The following is a 21,177-nucleotide window of genomic DNA, read 5'->3' on the forward strand; positions in this document are numbered from 1 at the left end:
TATGGAATGATCTCCCTGACGAGGGCTCGCCTGGCGCCAACACTGTTATCTTTTCGGCACCAGGTCAAGACCTTTCTCTTCTCCCAGGCATTTAACATCATATACTGAGTTTTTTAACGGACCCCAGAATAGTTGTTTTTAAATGAATATTGTCTTTGTTTGTATTTTATTCTTTTTATGGTATTAAATTTTGTATATTTGTTTTTAATGTTCACTGTTTTTAACTTTTGTAAACTGCCCAGAGAGCTTCAGCTATGGGGCAGTATGTAATTGTAATAAATAGTTGTTGTTGTTGTTGTTGTTGTTGTTGTTGTTATTTTGGGGCAAGGCTTAATTGGCCACCCTAATTCCCTCCTGGAAGTTCTCCTCTACAATCTGCTCCTGCATTAGTTGTTACAAGGGAAGGGTGGGGTTGGAGGCCCTGTGTTTCCCTCATAACATCTGCTTTGGCTCTCAGACAGCCGAGGTGCGTGGAATTTCTTATCCTGAGACGTTGGGGAGGGACAGAATAGTCTGCTGGATTAGATGCATCAGCAACATTCTCCCTCGATTCGTTCCTTAAACCTAAGGATTTTCACTTTCCATGCGTTAAAAAAGGTAGCTGCTTTTTCCAAGCACCAAGTACCAGCTTTGTTCATCCCACCTGGCTTTTGGCTTCACGCTAGCCCAATTTCTGTGCCCTTCTTGTCTGTTCCCTTCCCTTTTGCCCTGTGCCATCCAGATCCTTGCAAAAGAATGACAACAAAACCCAACCATTCAATCTTTGAAAGTCAGACTTTTCAGAACAGTGCCAAGGATGAAAAGCAAATGTGATGGATGTGCATAATTTATTGCACAAAAAACAGGTGTTAGCCTTAACCACAAACAGTATACTAGAAAACCAAGGAGGTTAAGGTAATAGATTGGCCATTGAAGAAGACTTCTGAGTTGAAATGCATCTGGCCAAGCCAATCAAGCTTGTGAAGCACTTTTTACTGCATTTTTAAATGTATAATGTATTGCATATTGTAAGTGCTCTATAGTCTTGAGTGTATACTTCATCTTATTTTTCTATAAAAATTGTTGAAATCTATTACCTTAACCTCCTTGGTTTTCTAGTGTACTGTGCATAATTTTTCCCAAGTGCAGCATTTCACCTCCCCTTGTTGCAAAATATTTACTATTAGGAGAGGGACTTCTTATTTATTTATTTATTTATTTATTTATTACATTTCTATACCGCCCAATAGCCGGAGCTCTCTGGGCGGTTCACAAAAATTAAAACCATTCAAAGTATAAAACAACAGTATAAAACCATAATATAAAATACAATATAAAAGCTCAACCAGATAAAAACAGCAGCAATGCAAAATTATGAATTTAAAACCATGTTATTTAAAATTTATAGATTGTTAAAATGTTGGGAGAATAAAAAGGTCTTCACCTGGCGTCTAAAAGCATATAATGTAGGTGCCAAGCGAACCTCCTTAGGGAGCTCATTCCACAGCCGGGGTGCCACAGCAGAGAAGGCCCTCCTCCTGGTAGCCACTTGCCTCACTTCCTTTGGCAGGGGCTCACGGAGAAGGACCCCTGAAGATGACCTTAGGGTCCGGGCAGGAACATATGGGAGGAGGCGTTCCTTCAGATAACCTGGCCCCAAGCCGTTTAGGGCTTTAAATGTTAATACCAGCATTAACATTTATAGCAGGTTGTACGCAGCTGAGTACATGCCATCCTTCTCGGGTGGTGTAAGGCTGTGCGAAAATGCTAGTCAGGGCAGCCTGCCAGCTTGTGCCTGAAGGTGTGGGTGGGAGGGGGAACTGGGTAACATTTTTCCTTGCCTGCCTCGTGTCAGGACAGACTCTCCCTCAGGCACGGGGTTGGAAGCACTGCATGTTCCTTGGCATGCAGTAAAGTAAATGAAAAGGCTGTGGCGATGCATTAACAGGCAGCACCCCCTGCCAGACCACCCCGCTCTATCCACACCCGTTTTGCAGCTGGAAAGAGAATATTTTGGTATCTCAAGTCCAAAACCCACTCTGTGACTTTCAAACCCTCTGTATGATGGTGCGTTGCTTGCTGAATTGTTTTCTTCTTCTCCATGTCCCCAGGTGTGCTGCTGTTCCAGGTGCATTGCTGCTACTGCTGTCCCATTTGGTGATTTACCCCAGTCAGTTACACGCACACACAGACACACACCAACATACATACACGCTGACTGAGGATTATCCAGGATGGAGCTGCAGAAGATGGGAGAAGACATGGGCACTGAGAGGCTCAATGGGACCATACCTGATAATGACAAGGCTGCTGTGCTGGAGGACGGGTGAGTCTTTGCAGGTGATGATGGAGAGGAGTAGCAGGGATGGGCTGCATGGGAGAGAAAGACATAATGAGAGAGAAAGCTGAAGCTAAGCAAGAATTTCTGAGAATTCTGGCTTGTTGTACACGAGCAACGTGCTTGTGCATGCTGCTGCCCAGCCACCCCCACTTGGCTTCTCCCACCAGCAATAGCAGCTAAACTAACGTGGAAGTAAAAGCTTCCCGCTGCAACTGAATTCCTGCTATTTCACTCCTCTAACAAGCCAGAATCTGAAGCCAGAGGCCGTTTCTACACCAGCCCGAAAATGCTGGCTGGTCATGGCCGAGTCCCCGTGCTTCCAAATGACGCACAGGGACTCCCAGGGGTGGGGGGACAAGCATGGGTTTTCCCAGGGATAAATAATCCCTGGGAAAACCCAATTCCTCCCACAGTCTCAGGATCATCCCGAGACAACGGGAGGTGTGTGGCTGCTCGTCCCAGCTTCTGCCCTCCTCCCCATGAGTAGCGGGGAGCAGTAGAGGGAAGGAGCCGGGCCGGGAGGAATCGGGGGTAGGTGGGTGAGCGGAAGTAGTTTTTTTCCCCCACTTACTTTTTGCTGGAGCGCAACTGTACCTTAAAAAAATGGCTGCCTCCACTTGGGCGATGTCCCTCCTCTCGTCCTTGACATTGTGCTGGCCATTTGGACATGGGAGACGATCCCAGAAGGAGTTAAGTCCGAGATCACCTGTATGGTGTAGAAAGGACCAGAGTTTGAACTTGGTTTCCCATTCCTGATTAGCCACACCTACTGGTGAGAGGAGCCAAATGGGGGTGATCCGGCAGCGTCCGCATTTGGGCAAACATCCTGGCTTATGGTTATATCTGAACACAGCCAATGAGTGTCATCAGACGAATGTTTTATCACGTGCTCATTACTGGCCACTCACAGTTTTTCGTGGGTTCTTTTAACGATGCCATCTGCCTTCTACTTGTCTCTTGCTCCTTCTGGTCTTTTTGCTGTGACAAAGTAAGACCTGGTAAATCCAGTTTGGCGAGGGTGGGGAGGGTGGGGAGCCAAACTTACCGCCATTTTGGGCTGTGTAAAGGAAAAGTAGCGCGATAAAAACAGCCACTGAATGGGCCATGTGGTCGTTGCTTCTTCCTCTTTCCGAGAAAGCTGTTCGTCGTTATTGTGGGACAGAAGCAGGAGGCGAAAGTGATGGTAGGGAAATGCGATTCCCACCCACCCCACACACACCCTGTCCTGATGACGCTCATGGTCTCCTCGTGTTTACACTGGAGGCAAGTTTTGGAAGTGTATCAAGGCCCCCCCATACAGGCATGTCAAAATTTCATAGGAGTGTCAAGATTGTCAAATAATGGTCAGATATTTTAAAGCATTAGAACAACAACAAAAATCGTTAGTTGGTTGGTACCTTTGTTAATTAAAAAGGAATTTGTTAACTGTTACTATGAAAAATTAAATTGCTTTTATTCTCCCTACTCTGCCCCCATCAGATAGGAGATTGTCAAATGACATGGGGGATAAAACAAACCAGCAGTTCCTGGCCTGCTCTTGCATTTCTTCATTGCAATCTCTTCATTGGCCTCCAATTCACTTCAGAATCCAATATAAACTTCTCCTGTTAACCTTCAAAGCTTTTCACGGTCTAGCTCCTTCCTATCTCTCCTCTCTCATCTCACACTATTGCCCCGCCCGTGCTCTTCGCTCCTCTGATGCCATGTTTCTCGCCTGCCCAAGGGCCTCTACTTCCCTTGCTCGGCTCCGTCCATTTTCTTCTGCTGCCCCTTATGCCTGGAACGCTCTTCCAGAACATTTGAGAACTACAACTTCAATTGCAGCTTTTAAAGCTCAACTAAAAACTTTTCTTTTTCCTAAAGCTTTTAAAACTTGATGTTGTGCAGACTTTATACTGTTAGTTTTACCCTACCCTGTGCCTGCTTACCCTACCCTGTGCCTGTTTGCATTCTCTTCCCCTCCTTATTGTTTTACTATGATTTTATTAGATTGTAAGCCTATGCGGCAGAGTCTTGCTATTTACTGTTTTCTCTGTACTGCACCATGTACATTGATGGTGCTATATAAATAAATAAATAATAATAATAATAATAATAATAATAATAATAATAATAATAATAATAATAATTTCATAACTGCACTTTGATCTGCAGAAATGAGCAAATGAAGCTTTCATTGCATGGAGAAGAGTGTTATTGCCCGGTAATGGCTGCACATCAGCCGCTGTTAAGGAAAGGCAGAACTTCATTAGCCAGCTGAAAAGTTAAGCATTAAAGAAAAAAAAAAACTATCAACAACGTTAGGGAAGGTTTAATTGTGAATGAATCACTGAGCAATTATTTTCTTTGGGTTTGACGTTGGAACACCAGTATCAGCCAACAGTTACAAAATTAAAGAAAAGAGATTAAAACAGAAATAAAGCAAAGAAACTGTAACTATAAAAAAAAGGAAAGGCCAGTTTTTAAAGACAATTAACGTTAAGTAGATAGCAGACCCATTCTTCAAGTGTCATTAACATCATGGTTTCATGGAATAATAGACGATATTTAACTCCGGTCAAATAATAGGCAATCCGTTGACAATATTTGATTCATGAATGGGCAGTAAACAGAACAGCCAACCTTGTGCCTTCCAAATGCATTAGACAATAAAACTCTCATCATTTCCAGCCACCATGGTTAATGGCTGGGGATTAATCTGGATAACACCCGGTTGGGGAAGGCTGCAATAGGGCAACCCTTTTGAAATTCCCCTTCACCTGCCCTTGAAGTCACTTTCCAGCTGTCCTTGTACCAGCTCCCATTTGCTAAAAGGCAAGAATGTGGCTGGGTAGGAGCTGTGTCCATAGGGTATGTGTACATTTCCTTGAATTTCAGCAGGGTTTGAGCAGGAGACCTTCCCAGTGGATTTCGCCCATTCCATCTCCCTGCGACTCCATGATGCTATTCTGGTGCAGAATGTGGATTCCGGACCATTTTAGGATGCAATCCTATGCAGGTTTAGACAGAAAAAAAGTCCTACAACCCCCAGCATGTCCCATCCAGCCATAGGTCTTTTTTCTGTCTAAACTGACCTAGGATTGTGCCCTTAATTAAGCCTTGTTAATTATTAATTAAATTAATTATGCCTTGTTAAGAGACAATGTCCTGTGTAAAGACACTATTGTCCACACGTTGGAGTTCCTGCGGTTGTCATCGCTATCATGTCCTTCCTGTGCCATTTATCTGTGCATCTCTACACTCCGCCTTCCTCATCTATGTCCTCTGGTCCAGCTCTTTTCCAGATTCTCCAAAAAAATTCAAGTATTTGGGTTTTAGAGCACCGAAACTGACACAAAACCAGTGCGTTTGTTTGATGGAGCCATTTGGTTGTCTTTTGAGGGCGGGATTCTTGCCGACGCTGGATAGGAGAAGAGGGTGGCTGTGGGGCTACGTCCATGGCATTGATCCTGCGTCTCCTTCCATTTCAGCTATGAGGAAGATGAGCATGTTTTGACGGAGCAAGAGGAGTTCCTGCCCCACATCGCTAGCAAGAAATTGAACCAGTTCACTGACGTAGGTAGTCGTGCAACACCCAGATTCCCCCATCCCACCTTGGGCAGAATCTGAGAACCTTGACTCCCAAATTTCTGAGAACAGAACCCAGAACTATTTTCTTTGGGTTCACAGACCTCTTCCTGACTATATATAGGACAGTCCTCTCCACTCCTTAAGTTTTATGGGGTTGGCAGAGACCCTGTACAGACCAAAAGATATTGCAGTGCTTGCATCTCTACTTTCTCTGCCTGTCCTCAGTTCTGCCAGATGTACCCTTTGAGCACGAGATTATTTTTGATGCTAAGAGCTGAGGCCACATTTCTCAGAAGAATCACATGGAAATGCTTCTCCGGAATTGCGCCGTTCAGTCTGCGGGTGGGAAGACGGCACTGAACGTTCTCCCATTTAAAGTGGCGTCTCCCATAGAAAACGAACACGTCGTAGAGAATGCCAGATTAGAGCTGTTCTCTCTAACATGCCGGCTTGATATGTGGAAGGATTTTATTATTCAGGGAAGCATTCAGACGTTGCCATTTTCCGCTTCCCCGCAACCACCGCTGCTGTCCTAAGTGGAACGTTCCAGCAATGGCTGCACCACATCATTTTCCTGCTCCCATGTTTCTGCACTAAGCTGTACAGTTGCTCACTGTCTTTTCACCACCTGAGATGCCTGCCGTGAACGTTGTCCACAGCCTTTGCTCCCCAACTTGCCTTTTTCTTTCTTCGCTCTTGCCTGCAGCTCTGTTGTTCTTTCTTGTTGTCTACTGTGGGCAAGCTCACATTCATATACTGAATGAATGTGAGGCTCGAGGAACTGCCGCCTACCTAGTTCCATGCTCACAATCAACAGGCCCTTTTCAGGAATTCAGTTGTTATCACGATAAATACATAATTGTTGCCCGTGTGTTATGTACAGTGCAAACGTCCGCCCTTCAGCTTGTGCTTCTAAAGCAGGATTGTAATATTCTCTCTGCAAGGGTTGTGCTGTGTTTTGAATGTGGAAAAATGTCATTCTCCCCTCTCCACCCCTTCTTCCCTACACATCTATTCCAATTGCATTTGTGGCATAGAATATGGTTGTAAGTGTGTGTCGTGTTTCTCAAAAAACCTCCTGCCTTCTTGGGAGACAATAATGAGGCCTGCTAAGTAATCCACAAAGCTTTATTCAAGCAATAAACATCTCTTCCCACCTGAAAAGAGTCTAATCTCTAGGAACTTTCCCCTAGGCAAAACTATGCAAACTACGCGAGACACTTGTCCTTTCAAGAAGAATGGAAAGCCCTTTCCCAAGACTCGTTAACTTCAGAGAGACTGGGTGTGAGGCAGCCGGGTCTCTCTCACCTTCCCTTTGCTCCGCCCATTTTAGTCTGCGGCGTACTCTAGGATCCACTAACCTCTCTGTGCCCTCCCTTTCGGAAGAATACTGGCTTCCTACTGACTGTGTGTTGTTTACCTTTGAGGAGATAAACTCTGGAGAAGGTTCACTCCCAGCTGGTGAAGAGCCCGTGAGAGCTTTCTTCCCACTGGTTCTGGTGCCGACTCCTCTACTTCAGAGTCTGATTCTGACTGATCACCTGAAACACTTTCTTCTAACTCAGGGAGAGCAGGGCTAGACATGACACCGTGTTGCAAGCTCCTATTCAATATTGCCTGCAATGTGGCAACTTTCCCTATTGCCTATGCCACTTTGCGTTCTTTTAAACGATCTCTTCATCATCATTATTTTAGTTCTTTAGAGCAGGGCCATCAAATAGGTTGGCTGGCCAAACTCCCCACCCATCAGATAATAGAAGGTCACCCTCATAATGTTTCACTGAAGAATGTCAATTCCACCCAATTTGACATCATCTGTTTTGCATCAGTTCAGACGAGCCTTCCCAAAGTGTGATGGGAGTTGTAGTCCAACATACATGTAGTCCAACACATGTGAATGTGGCACCAGGTTGGGAAATCTAAAGCAGACACTCAATTAAGGTTCTGGGTCAGAGGGTTTGAACCTGTCTGGTTTGAACTCTGGCATGTCTTTCTCTAGAAGTTAACCCTACTGGTCTCACTGTTGTTCCCCGTGCCTAACAAAACCTTCCTGCCCGTTTAGACACCCTTATTGCCATCCAGTCCTTCTTTCAATCGGCCGTCTTTCCACATCTCACCATTTTTTTCACCAGTACCACCTCGCTCCCTATGCCCTCAGGCAGTGGAGGCTGGTGGCTCCGATATCAGTGGGGCAGTGAATAAGCTCTGGGTTTCAATCAGAACTCTAAAGGAGGTATCCAATCACCAATTATGTGGTGGTTTCTGGGGTGGGTGTGTTTTGATTTGTTTGCAGTTTTCCCCCATTCTAAACGTTTGAAATGCCTCTCCTAAGGCTTACTGGTTGGCGTAAAGAACTCTAAACTACATTTGCTGGTATTTTCGGCATGCCGCTTTTGCTTTTGGCCCCGCCTACTACTGGAATTCGACACACACACCCCAAGTGGAGTTTGGCTCTCAGGCGGAAAGAGTTTGTGCACCAAAATCCTCTCACCTATTGAAATCATAACCTCTACCCACTCCACATCCCTGATCTTGCCAGCCCAAACATTGTGTCATCCAATTCCTTTTCCTCCTGGCTCCCAGATACATAATAGCAGGCATTAGTGCCAGACACTTTACTTTGTCAACTTTTAGTATTAGTATTGATATTTAATCTTCTGCTATTCAACGGAAACAAAACCCTCCAATCATGACCTGTTTTTTCTCCCCTTACTCTCTGGCTTGTAGTTTGAGGGGAAGACTTCATTTGGGATGTCCATCTTTAACCTGAGCAACGCCATCATGGGCAGCGGCATCCTTGGTCTCGCCTATGCCATGAGGAACACTGGAATCGTTCTCTTTGTGTGAGTCCCGCTCCCATAGCGCATTGCCCAGGAGAAGCTTGCAGCCCTGAGAGGGAGAAACCGGCCCATCGACATAAATTGTGCAGTGGTGCACTAGTATAATGGGGACCAAACTGACAGCATCTCAAAGGGAAAGCTCAAGTAGGGGCTGGATCGAACTCTGTGGCTGGCTTGGGTGGGCAGGGTGGTGGGGGTAGGTTTGAAGGTAAAGTTCGGGGAGTTCCAGATTCTGTGCAGGTTTCTGGGAGAGGGGTTTGGAGCTGACGTCTGTTTTTACCCTTCTTTTACCAGGGTGCTTTTGATCAGCATTGCTTTGCTCTCCACCTATTCCATTCACCTGCTGCTGAAATGTGCCGGAGTCGTGGGTACGTTATGGGCTCCTTCACTACCCCCAGGGTTCCAGCAGTGGGGCAATGTAAGACAGAAAGCTAAAGAACTCTGGCCATGTGGAGTAGAATCATGGGGAGTTTTATTGCTATGACTAGAGACAGGCAATAGTTTGTTAGGGGAGCTGAAAACAGTTCGAGAAAGGTTTCGCTGTCTGTGGTGTGTGTACACAAATGTTTATTTTGCCCCAGTATCATCTGTGTCCAAATTGGTTTGACAGGTTTTTGAAACAATACAAAAGCCTGCCAGACCTTATTTCTCAGGAGTAGAATAAGTATCCACGCCACAAGCAGCATCCCAAACTGGGCTGTGTCCCTTTCCTCCATCAACCCCATCATGTTGCACCTTTAAAGGTCTTGTTCATAGTGGGCTGTGGACTAGCAGAAACTAGTGGAGGCTGCAAAGCCCCACATGTGTGGACTGCAAGGATCTGAAATTTATTTATTTAAAACATTTACATCCCGCCCTATATCAAGAAGACCTCAGGGTGGCATACAGATAAAAGCATACAGGATGAAACAGTAAATATACACAGCTAAAAACAAATTAAACCATAAAAAACAATATATAATTTAAAAGCAGTAAAACTATTGAAACAATTAAAACAATGTGCCAACTTAGTGAATTCAACCATTAAAAGCTTTGTTAAAAAGCCATGTAACACTGCATGAATAGGAGACCCACACAGCTAGAAAGATTGATTCTAGTATAGGGGTGTTGTTGAACCTCTTTCAGCCTGAGGGCCAAATTCCATTTTGGAGAAGCTCTCAGGACCCTCGTTCCATTGGTGGGCGGGGTGGAAAGCAAAGGGGGCGGGGCCAGGAATACCAGCCTGTTATAGTTTATTGAACTTCTTGCTAAGCACTGCAACTTTTTAGAATGGCGGAAAAAACTATGCTAAAGCCGGGAAGCCACCAAACCATTGGTGGATGAGGGGAAGGGGGCGGGGCCTCCTGAGGAAGCCCAGAGGACTGGATTGTGCACCCAGGAGAGTCACAGTTGACCCTCAGCTCTGAGATTCTCCACTAAAGTGAAATATCTACAAAATATCTAGGAGTCTAGTAAATAGAGTTTAGTAAAATATCATCTCTAAGGTAACCTTGGACTGTTGGGAATTGTGCTTTCTATGAGATGGGCCCTAGAATTTGATACCAGAAAAAGCTCACTCAAGTACAATTCCCAGGATGTCACAAAAGGGAAACCCACGCTCTAGAATGGTTCTTTAGCCTCTTTTGCACAAGTTATGCAATACACGGTTTCCGAGGTGCCAGAATCCTGTTTTTTAAGTTGTTGGAGGGTAGTGCAGGAAGGTGGGTTGGCATTCACACTTGGACCTTTGTACTCATTTCATGTTCCATGTAAACAGAGAAGCTTTGCTTGCAGAACATAGCTGTTTCTCCACCCACCAGTATTACCATAGAGTTGCATACTTTCCTAACTAGGGACGTTCCTAACTAGGGAATGTCGTCTGCAAGAATTGGGGGTATGGTGACAGAAGCCTTACTTGTGAATAGAGGCAATGCCAATGGGCTGGAGTAGTGGTGATACCAGTACCAACCAAGACTTAGGGATGATAATGAAAGTGATTTCTAAGCCAATTGCAAAAAACAACCCTGCCCTTCTCTCTCTCTCTCTCTCTCTCTCTCTCTCTCTCTCTCATCTATCTAGGAATTAGGGCTTATGAACAGCTGGGACTCAGGGCATTTGGCCATGGGGGCAAAGTGGTTGCCGCTGTGATAATCTCAATACACAACATAGGAGGTAAGGACTTGTTCTTCCCCATAAATCACTCCCCTACCAGGGCGAAGGGTTTGAACAGGCAGGATCATGTGTGCTCTGAGATATTATTTATTTATTATTTTCATTTTATTTCTGTGCCACCCAGTAGTTGAGACTCTCTGGGCGGTTCACAAGAATTCATTTTAAAAAATAACGAAAAATACAACATTATAAAACAACATTATAATAAAACATGGCCTAATCTTTTTAAGATACAAAATTTAAAACATTTAAATAGCTAAAAACGGTTATTCTTTGTTTCATTTCTGTAAAAAAAAAAAAGGAAAATGCTATGTTAACACAAATTTTGCACTTTAAAAAAGTCCCGTGGATTTGGGGACTGAATATTGTGCCCAGTACTCAATTGTGTGCTTGTGCAGTTGTGACGGTGGCCTATCGCCACGCCTCTTGTTCTCTCTCCTCCCCACCAGGCCAAATGGGGAATACAGGAAATCCTGACAGCTTTCTCTTTTTGCAGCAATGTCCAGTTACTTGTTCATTGTTAAATCTGAACTGCCACTGGTGATCCAAACCTTCTTAGGGCTGACAGAGAAAAACGGGTAAGCAAAACTCCACTGGCCTTGCCTTTTTTGTTTTGTTTTAAATTAAAAGGAGAGATAATTAACTGTACACAAAACAACAAATACTCAACGGCCACCCAGTTAAAAAAGAAAAGAAAAAGAGTTTCTTTATTTTCAAATTTATTCCCAAAAGAAATGAAAGGAGACCATGGTTTGACCTGGTTTGCATGATTACCGCTGCCCACCATGGCTTATTTTAACGTAATAATGTTATAAGGATTGGTGACAAAAGCACCTTCCGCCATGGCTTCTTGCTACATGTGAACATTGACAAACCACCCAGAACCCGTGGGCTATATTAGGGTTGGAGGTGGCATGTCAACCACCCCATAGCCCACGCTTTCTGGATTCACATGTGACAAGAAGCCCCCCAAATATTCAAAATGGCTGCCACCACTGCAACAAGAAGCTCTGTGGGGAAATTCACCAACAGTGGTTTCTTGTTACATGCAAATCGGGCTGCTATTGCTTAAACCCTGGGAAGTAGTAAAGCAGTGAATTTATCCATTGCTGCTACACTGAGCACATTCCTCAGCCGTTTCATAGAGCAGCCTTCCCTGACCTGGTGCCCTACAGATGTTGTTGGACTTCAACCCCCATTAGCCCCAGCTAGTATAGCCAGTGGTCGGGAATGCTGGGAGTTGTAGTCCAAAGCATCTGGAGGACACCAGATTGGGTCAAGCTGCCACCAAGAGTCCAGTTCGAAGCCATTATGATTTAAGCAGTGACCAACAGCTTTTAAATTAAAACGGTGTCTTTTCTATACATTGAGTCAGTGCAAACATCACACGTTATTACCTTAAGGTCACCTTGGAGGTAACACCCAATCATATCAAGGATTATTTTAGGGATTTGAACTCTTGCTGACCTCCTCTTGTAGAGGCAGCTTAGGGCCATTGTGACCTGGAATGAAACTGCTCCCCTCCTCCCACGGCTGCCCCTCCAAGCTCGCTCTGCTTTCAGAGCAGTTTTATGGAGGGAAGCAGCTGGCCTTTTTGGCTCCTTTTCCCCGTCTATAAATGGATCCATCTGGGGCTTGTTGCCCTATTCACATACCTTCCATGACCAGGAGAATTCTGGGCCCAAGCCGCTGGTCTCTGTTGCTGTGCAGTGTAATCACTTGGGGGGATTCCCACCCCCCACGTTGCTTAAACAAGAATGGGGAGCGGAAAGCAGGGGGTTGTTTATTTATTTATTTATTGCATTTTTATACCGCCCAATAGCTGAAGCTCTCTGGGCGGTTTACAAAATTAAGACAATTCAAAGTATAAAGCGACAGTATAAAACCATAATATAAAATACAGTATAAAAGCACAGCCAAGATAAAAACAGCAGCAATGCAAAAATACAAATTTAAAATACAAATTTAAAATGGCAAAGTTAAAATTAATTTACAGACTGTTAAAATACTGGTTATTCCTTCACAAAAGAAAAACAATCTCCCCACCCCCACCCCCGACACTTACACTTAAATTTCACTTTGAACTCCAATTTCACTTTGAACTCCAGCCAAACTGCACGTCACCCCAAAAGCAACGTGTAATGTTATCCCAGCGTCCCGCTTCTCCAGTCTGAAATCTGATAAACATGAGGCTGGAACCCAGCCAAGGGTGAAAGCGACAGTAGGGGGATTCTCAGAGGAAGAGGGGAGTCACAGTCGAGAAAGGAGTCCTCTTCCTGCTGCTTCATCTTTGCGAATCCTGATGTGGATGCTTCCTAGGGAGAAGTAGCTATTCAGGCAGCGTTCCCCAACTGGGTGCCTTCCAGATGTGTTGGACTGCCATTGGCCATGCTGGCTAGGGGTGGTGGGGCCTGTAGTCCAACGTATTGAAAGGCGTCAAGCTGGTGAAGGATGCACTGGGGTAATGTTTCACGTAGCTGCATTGTAGCATGTAGTTTGAGCTCCACACTCCCATCTGTTAAAATAGATAATTACCCAGATTTTAAGACCTTAAGAACTGGAATTGGAGCAAACCTTGCTCAGCCCCAAGGCTCTGTCACTGTTGGGGAAAGTCTGATAATGGTATACAAGAGTATCCACAATGGTCAGCGGATGAGTGGATCTGGTGCTGGAAACCAGTAGGATCTCTGGCAGCTTTACTGCGTTTTAGGCAAGGGTATGGCAGAAAGCCTGTCCTCCGTTTCACTCTCATGGAAAAGAGAAGTGTTTTTGAGTCGTAAGAGATAAATATAGCTCACCATTTCAGGTTACGGCTCTCTTTAGGTTTACTATGCATGCAGTGACCTACCTGAGCGCTCATGCTGCAGAACTGATGGATACCCTTGCTGCTAAGTCCTGCCAAATTTCTTATGGAGCCTGACCACTTGTGAGGATCGGGGTGGGGGAAGGTGGGTGGTCAGTTTGTGAGGCAAAATGAAAATCCAGCCCCTGCTGTTTAGGGGTAGCCCTCCTGGTACATAGAAGGCCATTTGGGGTTTTCTTTTCTGGTTCCTTCATTTGGACCCACAGCACTCAACAAGTTGTGCATTTTTTAAAAAATACTTTACTTTAATTCTTTATTTATTTATTAGATTTGTATACCATCCACCTGTCAAATGCCCTCTCGGAGTGATTTGCAATCATAAAACCAAATGGCAACAACAAAATAAATAAAAGATACAACAATTCAAGTCTCAAAATCATAATTAAACATTAAAAATGGATAAAAAATGGTCTTTTGTAGCCCTGGTGGTACCTGACATCTTTTTAACTGGAGCTGCCAGGGATTGAATCTGGGTCTTCTTACATGCAAAGCCTTGGCAATAACTCTGAGCAACAGGCCTTCCCCAGTATTATACCAGGTTTTCTTCCCCTTTGCCTTCAGCTCCTAGAAATCCAGCATGGCTAATGGTCAGGAATGCTGGGAATTGAAGTCCAAAACATCTGGAGACTTACTTTTCTCTCCAGCCTTGCTCTGGAGCAGGCTTCCCTAACCTGTTGCTCTCCCCATGTGTTGGACTGCAGCTCCCACAATTCCTAGCCAGCATGGCCAGTATCTCCCACAATTCCCAGTCAGGAATTATGGGAGTTACAGCCCAACACATGGCGAGAGTGACAGTTTGGGGGAAACTGCTCTGGAACATTTGATGGCTCACAAAACATTTAACGCAACAGTATTAAACACACACACACAGAGTCCCCAGTTTCCACTGTTCCAACATTCCACCACACTTTAGCTGTCATCAGGGAGTAGAACCCTGTGTAGCTTGATGCAGATGTGGGTTGACCATAAATAGGCTGTAATTTGGGACCCAGCCCCAGATACCATGGTCACCAGGGAACAGGTTTCATGCCCACTCCAGCGTTTCTTCTTGTGCGTCCTGTATTTACTCTATTACAGAGCTGCCCTTAATTCCTTCAGGTGAACGTAAGATGCGGCTCTCAGGGACAAGGGTGCAGTGGAGTTGACCTTTGGGTGGCCATTAACCAGGAGCAAGTACAGTGGATCTCTGTGCATGGTACCCACATTCATACCCACTCAGGGTCTTTACTGTGTATGGGACCTTCCCTCCGTATGTAATTTTGCTAGTTATTCTGGCTCATTAATATCAATATTAGATTTGGGAAGGGGATGGAGTGAGCAGATGCAAAAGAGCACAATGGGTCTCTGCTTCTCAATTATTGAGAATTTCAGCTTGTAAAGGTAAGAAGCGCTCCCAAGCAACCGTACCTATGTTCCTTCTTTGATGCACCTATTAAAAGTACAAGAGCCGTGGTTTTGCTGCTGCTGCTGCTGTTTTTCTGCCTCTGTTCACCCTAGGAGGAGGGGGATCATAAAGTCCGTTGACTATTGTGAACCTGATTCTGTTTTGTTTTCAGCGAATGGTACTTGAACGGGAATATTTTAATCATCGTTGTCAGCGTTTGTGTCATCCTGCCCTTGGCAATGATGAAACATTTGGGTAAGTGGTGAAGAGTGCCTGCCATGCTGTCTTGCTTCAGTGTGCTTGGATAAACAGCGGCTGAGCTGGTGTGCATTCTTGCGTCACTGCTGTTCTGCCATTACCTGAGAGTTCAAGGAAATACAGGGGGGGAATCCGCACGTTGTTCCCAGGCCGCTTCTAAGCGACCCCAGTGCGCCCCCAAAGCGATAATGTCACTTACCTGGAGAAGAGCCGAGGAAGAGACGTCCTTGCCGCCGCCACCCGCCGCCACCCAACTCCTTCCACGCCGGCCAGCGAGGAGAGCTCGGGGGAAGAAGGCCCGAGCTCTCCTCGCCGGCCGGCGAGGAGGGAGTTGGGTGGCGGCGGCGGCAGCGGCTTAGAAGCGCCCTGGGAACGACCTGCGGATTCCCCCAGGGTGGATTCCCCCCCACCGATTGTTTGCTGCATATATAGCTCTGCTGCCCCCTGCTGGAAGGAATTGAGTTCGCCCCTGGCATTGTGAGTTCGCCCCGTGAAACCTCACTCTCCAGGGAATTACACTTCTTGGTATAGAGTTTCCTACGATGGAAATGTTGGGGCACAGAAGAATACACCTTTCTCCCCATGGGTTGCCACCTTTTTTTCCTGGCTCTGAATCCGTGCCTTTAATAGCCTGACAGACATAAATTAAAAACAGGCAAAGGCTTTCCTAGCACGGAAGCCACGTGAAAGGGAAATGCTTCCTTTGTTTCCTGATTGTACGTGTTCCAGCAGACGCCATCTTAGAAGAGGCACGCCTTCGATGTTTCTTCTAAGATGGTGCCTGCCATCTGCAGTTTTTACACATTCTGTGGGGCTGAACCCCATGTTCCCTGCCACAGAATCCGTCCCTCATTCATAGGTGGTGAATTTGGGAGAGCCATTTAATCAGTTCAGGGATGGAGAGGGGTGGGGAGGAGCCAGCGTGCCAATGGAGCAATAAGGAAAAAAAAGAACTGCCGATTGACCGGTAGGTTTTTAAGCCTTATCATCTAATTATTTGAGCTGGATATAGTGAAGAACGGTGAAGATTGAATGGGAAACTTTGAGCTACAGAATGGGATTTAAAAGATTAAAGTATTTTTCTGCTTAACGAGTGTATTTAAAGTGGAAGGAAGGTGGCTAGTGGAGAAGTAGCCCCTCCTTGAACTGTTAAGAGCGGCTGCATAAGAAATCTCCCAGACGGAGAGCTTATCTTGAAAGGAATTTTAATTGCAGAGCCATCGTCAGGAGAGATTGATTGATAGCCACCTTTTCAGTAGCAAGTAATAAATCTCGTTAAGCACGGCAGTAAAACCCTTCTGAGCTCGCTGTCTGTTGGACTTAAAAGCGAAACTAACTAACACCAGCAGTATTTCCAAGCCTATGCCACCCAAAAAAACTGCCCCGGTGGTGAAGCCACGGTGGGTTCAACACGCGTCCAACAATACCATTAAAAGACTTCAAAGAGTTGTTGATCCAGAGCCGGAGACGGAAGAAAAACAAGAAGAATCTACAATATCAACAAAGGAGTTGAAGATGGCTGCCGGAGCTGGCGCAGAGCCAGCAGGGCAAGAGGAAATGGTGGATCAAATTTCAGCTATGTTGAAAAGTCTTAAAGCTGAGCTTTTTATGAAAATTGAAACAGAAATTGACAAAAATAATAAGAGGGTGGATAAGCTGGCTGCAGAAATGGCTATAAGAGATAATCAATTAGGCTTTTTGAAGACAGAGGTTGATCAAGTGAAAAATCAAGTTAAAGAAATTAAGAAGACTCAAAATGATCAAGAGGCGAAATTTAAAGATCAAGATAAGAGACTGATTGCTATAGAAGATAATGCACGAAGAGTAAGCCTGCGCGTTCGTAATATGGTGGAGAAGAAAGGGGAGGACCTCAGGAAGAATATTTTAAGCTGGTTCAAAGAACTAGTCCCAACCCTGCAATTAGTTGAAGAAGATGTGGAGCGTGCTCACAGGGTAGGGGGTTTCAGAAGTGGTGCACCCCCCAGAGATGTTTTGGTGAAATTTTTAAGCTATTACAAGAAAGAGCAATTAATGAAGGAATTAAGAGCATTGGGTGAGCTGAAGTTCCAAGGAGCAACAGTGCAGGTCTTTAATGATCTGTGCCAACAGACTTTGGAATGGAGACGCAGTGTCATACTTTGATTAATATGTATGCACCAAACAATAAACAAAAAGAATTTTATGAGGAGGTATTAAGAGAGATGGAAGAATTCAAGGAGGGGTATGTAATTATGGCGGGAGACTTTAACATGGTTATGGACAATAGAGTAGATAGGTCAAATCCCTCTGAGGTAGAAAAGAGAAACAATGTTACTATTTTAAGCAAATTAATTAAAGAGAAGGATTTTGTTGATTCTTGGAGAGTTCTCAGAGGGGCGGACCCAGGATTCACGTTTTATTCTTCAGTCCATCATTCATACTCCAGAATTGATCATATTTTTGTATCTAGAGATTTTGTAACCAAGACATGTAGAATGGAATTAGGGACAATCAAGGTATCGGATCATGCACTGGTAAGCTTAGTTTTTGCAGTTAGTAAGGAATATAAAGAAGCATTAAGGTGGAGATTGAATACTAAGATATTTAAGAATGACAAAGTAATTGAGAAAATGCAGAAGGAATTGTCAGAAACATGGGAAATAAATGAGAAGGGGGGAACAAGAACTGCAGTGGTTTGGGATACCATGAAGGCTGTGTTTAGGGGGAACTGTATTAGGGAAATGTGTAAATTAAAAAGACAACAAGAGGCAAGGCAGGCTACTCTAGAAAAAGAGATAATAAAGCTGGAAAAAGAATATTGGCAAACTAAGAATAAACATAAATTAATGGAATTAATGGCACAAAAAAAGGAATTAGAAAATATTAACTTAGAAGAGGTTCAGGGGAATTTAATTTATATGAAAAGGGAATATTTTCAAAATAGTAACAGGAATTCGAAGATGCTTGCCAAACTCACACAGAAAGAAAAAGCCAAAAATGGGATAGGGTTAGTAAAAAATAAGCAGGGTAATGATTGTCATTTGATGAAGGATAAAATAAAAAATTTTCAGGATTTTTTTGAAGAGTTATACAAGAAAAGAGATACCCAAATGAAAAGGACGGAGGAATATGTGGATAAATTTTTGAAGAAAGGATTAGAAAAAGAGCATAAGGAAATAATGGATAATAATATATCGCCAAGTGAAATAGAGGAGGTTATAGATCAGCTTAAAGCAGGGAAATCACCAGGGGCAGATGGTTTAGGACCAGAGTTTTACAAAAAATTTAAAACCTTAATAGTGCCAAAGTTGCTGAAATTATATAATGCAATAATGGAGGGGGAGAGGATCCCAGAGTCATGGGAGCATTCTATAATAATTTTAATTCCGAAACCAGATAAGGATCTGACTCTCCCCGATTCATATAGACCAATTTCACTAATAAACCAAGATGCAAAATTTTTTTCAGGCATTTTGGCTAAAAGGTTAAATAAATGTATAGCTAAATATGTAGGGGAAGACCAATGTGGTTTTATAGCAGGTAGACAGATGCACACATTAATAGGTAGAGTTTTGAGTGTAATACAGGGGATAAAAAAATCAAGGATTAAGGCGGGTATTTTAGCGTTAGATATTTTTAAGGCTTTTGATTGTGTGAGCTGGCAAACTTTAAAGTTGGTTATAAATAAAATGGGATTTGGTACTAAATTTAGAACAATAATAGAACAGTTATACTCTAAAAGCACAGCCGTAGTGGTAGTAAATGATGGAATAACGGACAAGATACGACTAGCCAGAGGGACAAGACAAGGATACCCACTCATAGAATCATAGAATCATAGAATAGCAGAGTTGGAAGGGGCCTACAAGGCCATCAAGTCCAACCCCCTGCTCAATGCAGGAATCCACCCTAAAGCATCCCTGACAGATGGTTGTCCAGCTGCCTCTTGAATGCCTCTAGTGTGGGAGAGCCCACAACCTCCCTAGGTAGCTGATTCCATTGTGCACTGCTCTAACAGTCAGGAAGTTTTTCCTGATGTCCAGCCGGAATCTGGCTTCCTTTAACTTGAGCCCGTTATTCCGTGTCCTGCACTCTGGGAGGATCAAGAAGAGATCCTGGCCCTCCTCTGTGTGACAACCTTTTAAGTATTTGAAGAGTGCTATCATGTCTCCCCTCAATCTTCTCTTCTCCAGGCTAAACATGCCCAGTTCTTTCAGTCTCTCTTCATAGGGCTTTGTTTCTAGACCTCTGATCATCCTGGTTGCCCTCTTCTGAACACGCTCCAGCTTGTCTGCATCCTTCTTGAATTGTGGAGCCCAGAACTGGACGCAATACTCTAGATGAGGCCTAACCAGGGCCGAATAGAGAGGAACCAGTACCTCATGTGATTTGGAAGCTATACTTCTATTAATGCAGCCCAAAATAGCATTTGCCTTTCTTGCAGCCATATTGCACTGTTGGCTCATATTCAGCTTGTGATCTACAACAATTCCAAGATCTTTCTCGTTTGTAGTATTGCTGAGCCAAGTGTCCCCCATCTTGTAACTGTGCAATTGGTTTCTATTCCCTAAATGTAGAACTTGGCATTTATCCCTATTAAATTTCATTCTGTTGTTTTCAGCCCAGCACTCCAGCCTATCAAGATCACTTTGAAGTTTGTTTCTGTCTTCCAGGGTATTAGCTATCCCACCCAATTTGGTGTCATCTGCAAATTTGATCAGCGTTCCCTGCACCTCCTCGTCCAAATCATTAATAAAAATGTTGAAGAGCACTGGGCCCAGGACTGAGCCCTGCGGCACCCCACTCGTTGCCTCTCCCCAGTTTGAGAAGGTTCCATTGATAAGTACTCTTTGAGTCCAATTCTGTAGCCAACTGTGGATCCACCTAATAGTTGTTCCATCTAGCCCACTTTTAGCTAGTTTGTTAATCAGAATGTCATGTGGTACTTTGTCAAAAGCTTTGCTGAAGTCAAGATATATGACGTCCACAGCATTCCCACAGTCCACAAGGGAGGTTATCCTATCAAAAAATGAGATCAAATTAGTCTGACAGGATTTGTTCCTGACAAATCCATGTTGGCTTCTAGTAATCACTGCATTGGTTTCAAGGTGTTTACAGATTGACTTCTTTATAATTTGCTCCAGAATTTTCCCAGGGATGGATGTCAGACTGACTGGTCTGTAGTTCCCAGGTTCCTCCTTTTTGCCCTTTTTGAAGATAGGGACAACGTTAGCCCTCCTCCAGTCATCCGGCACCTCACCCGTCTTCCATGATTTTGCAAAGATAATAGACAAAGGTTCTGAGAGTTCTTCCGCTAGCTCCTTCATTACTCTTGGATGCAGTTCATCGGGCCCTGGAGATTTGAACTCATTCAAGGAAATTAGGTGTTCTTTGACCATTTGTTTATCAATCTCAAACTGCAATCCTGCCCCCTCAACTTCTGCTTCACTTTTTCCAGGGGGGTCATAGACCCGCTTTTGGGAGAAGACCGAGGCAAAGTAGGAATTGAGCACTTCAGCCTTTTCTTTGTCATCTGTTATCAATTTGCCATCCTCATTAAGCAGCTGAACCACCATTTCTTTCCTCTGTCTTTTACTACTCACGTATCTGAAGAAAGCCTTTTTATTGCTTTTAGCATCCCTCGCTAATCTCAGCTCATTCACAGCTTTAGCCTTCCTGACGCCATTTTGGCACTTCTGCGCCACTTGTCTGTACTCTTTTTTTGTAGCCTGGCCTTCCTTCCACTTCCTATATGTATCCCTTTTTGTTTTCAGTTCATCAATAAGCTTTTTGTGGAGCCACATTGGTTTCC

At 44.2% G+C, this 21,177-nt stretch overlaps 1 protein-coding gene across 1 annotated transcript in view; it reads left to right on the forward strand.

Annotated features, from left to right (window-relative positions):
* SLC38A5 (solute carrier family 38 member 5) overlaps positions 1-21,177 on the forward strand; it is a 67,199-nt gene that overhangs the window by 20,770 nt on the left and 25,252 nt on the right. The window contains exons 2-8 of the mRNA XM_063119501.1: positions 2,091-2,305; positions 5,791-5,875; positions 8,618-8,733; positions 9,025-9,098; positions 10,789-10,881; positions 11,378-11,459; positions 15,301-15,383. Coding sequence (XP_062975571.1) covers positions 2,214-2,305; positions 5,791-5,875; positions 8,618-8,733; positions 9,025-9,098; positions 10,789-10,881; positions 11,378-11,459; positions 15,301-15,383 — 625 coding nt within the window. The 5' untranslated portion in view covers positions 2,091-2,213. The remainder of the gene's footprint in view (positions 1-2,090; positions 2,306-5,790; positions 5,876-8,617; positions 8,734-9,024; positions 9,099-10,788; positions 10,882-11,377; positions 11,460-15,300; positions 15,384-21,177) is intronic.

This window comes from Elgaria multicarinata, chromosome 3 (assembly GCF_023053635.1).
Source record: "Elgaria multicarinata webbii isolate HBS135686 ecotype San Diego chromosome 3, rElgMul1.1.pri, whole genome shotgun sequence".
Taxonomy (NCBI): Eukaryota; Metazoa; Chordata; class Lepidosauria; order Squamata; family Anguidae; genus Elgaria; species Elgaria multicarinata.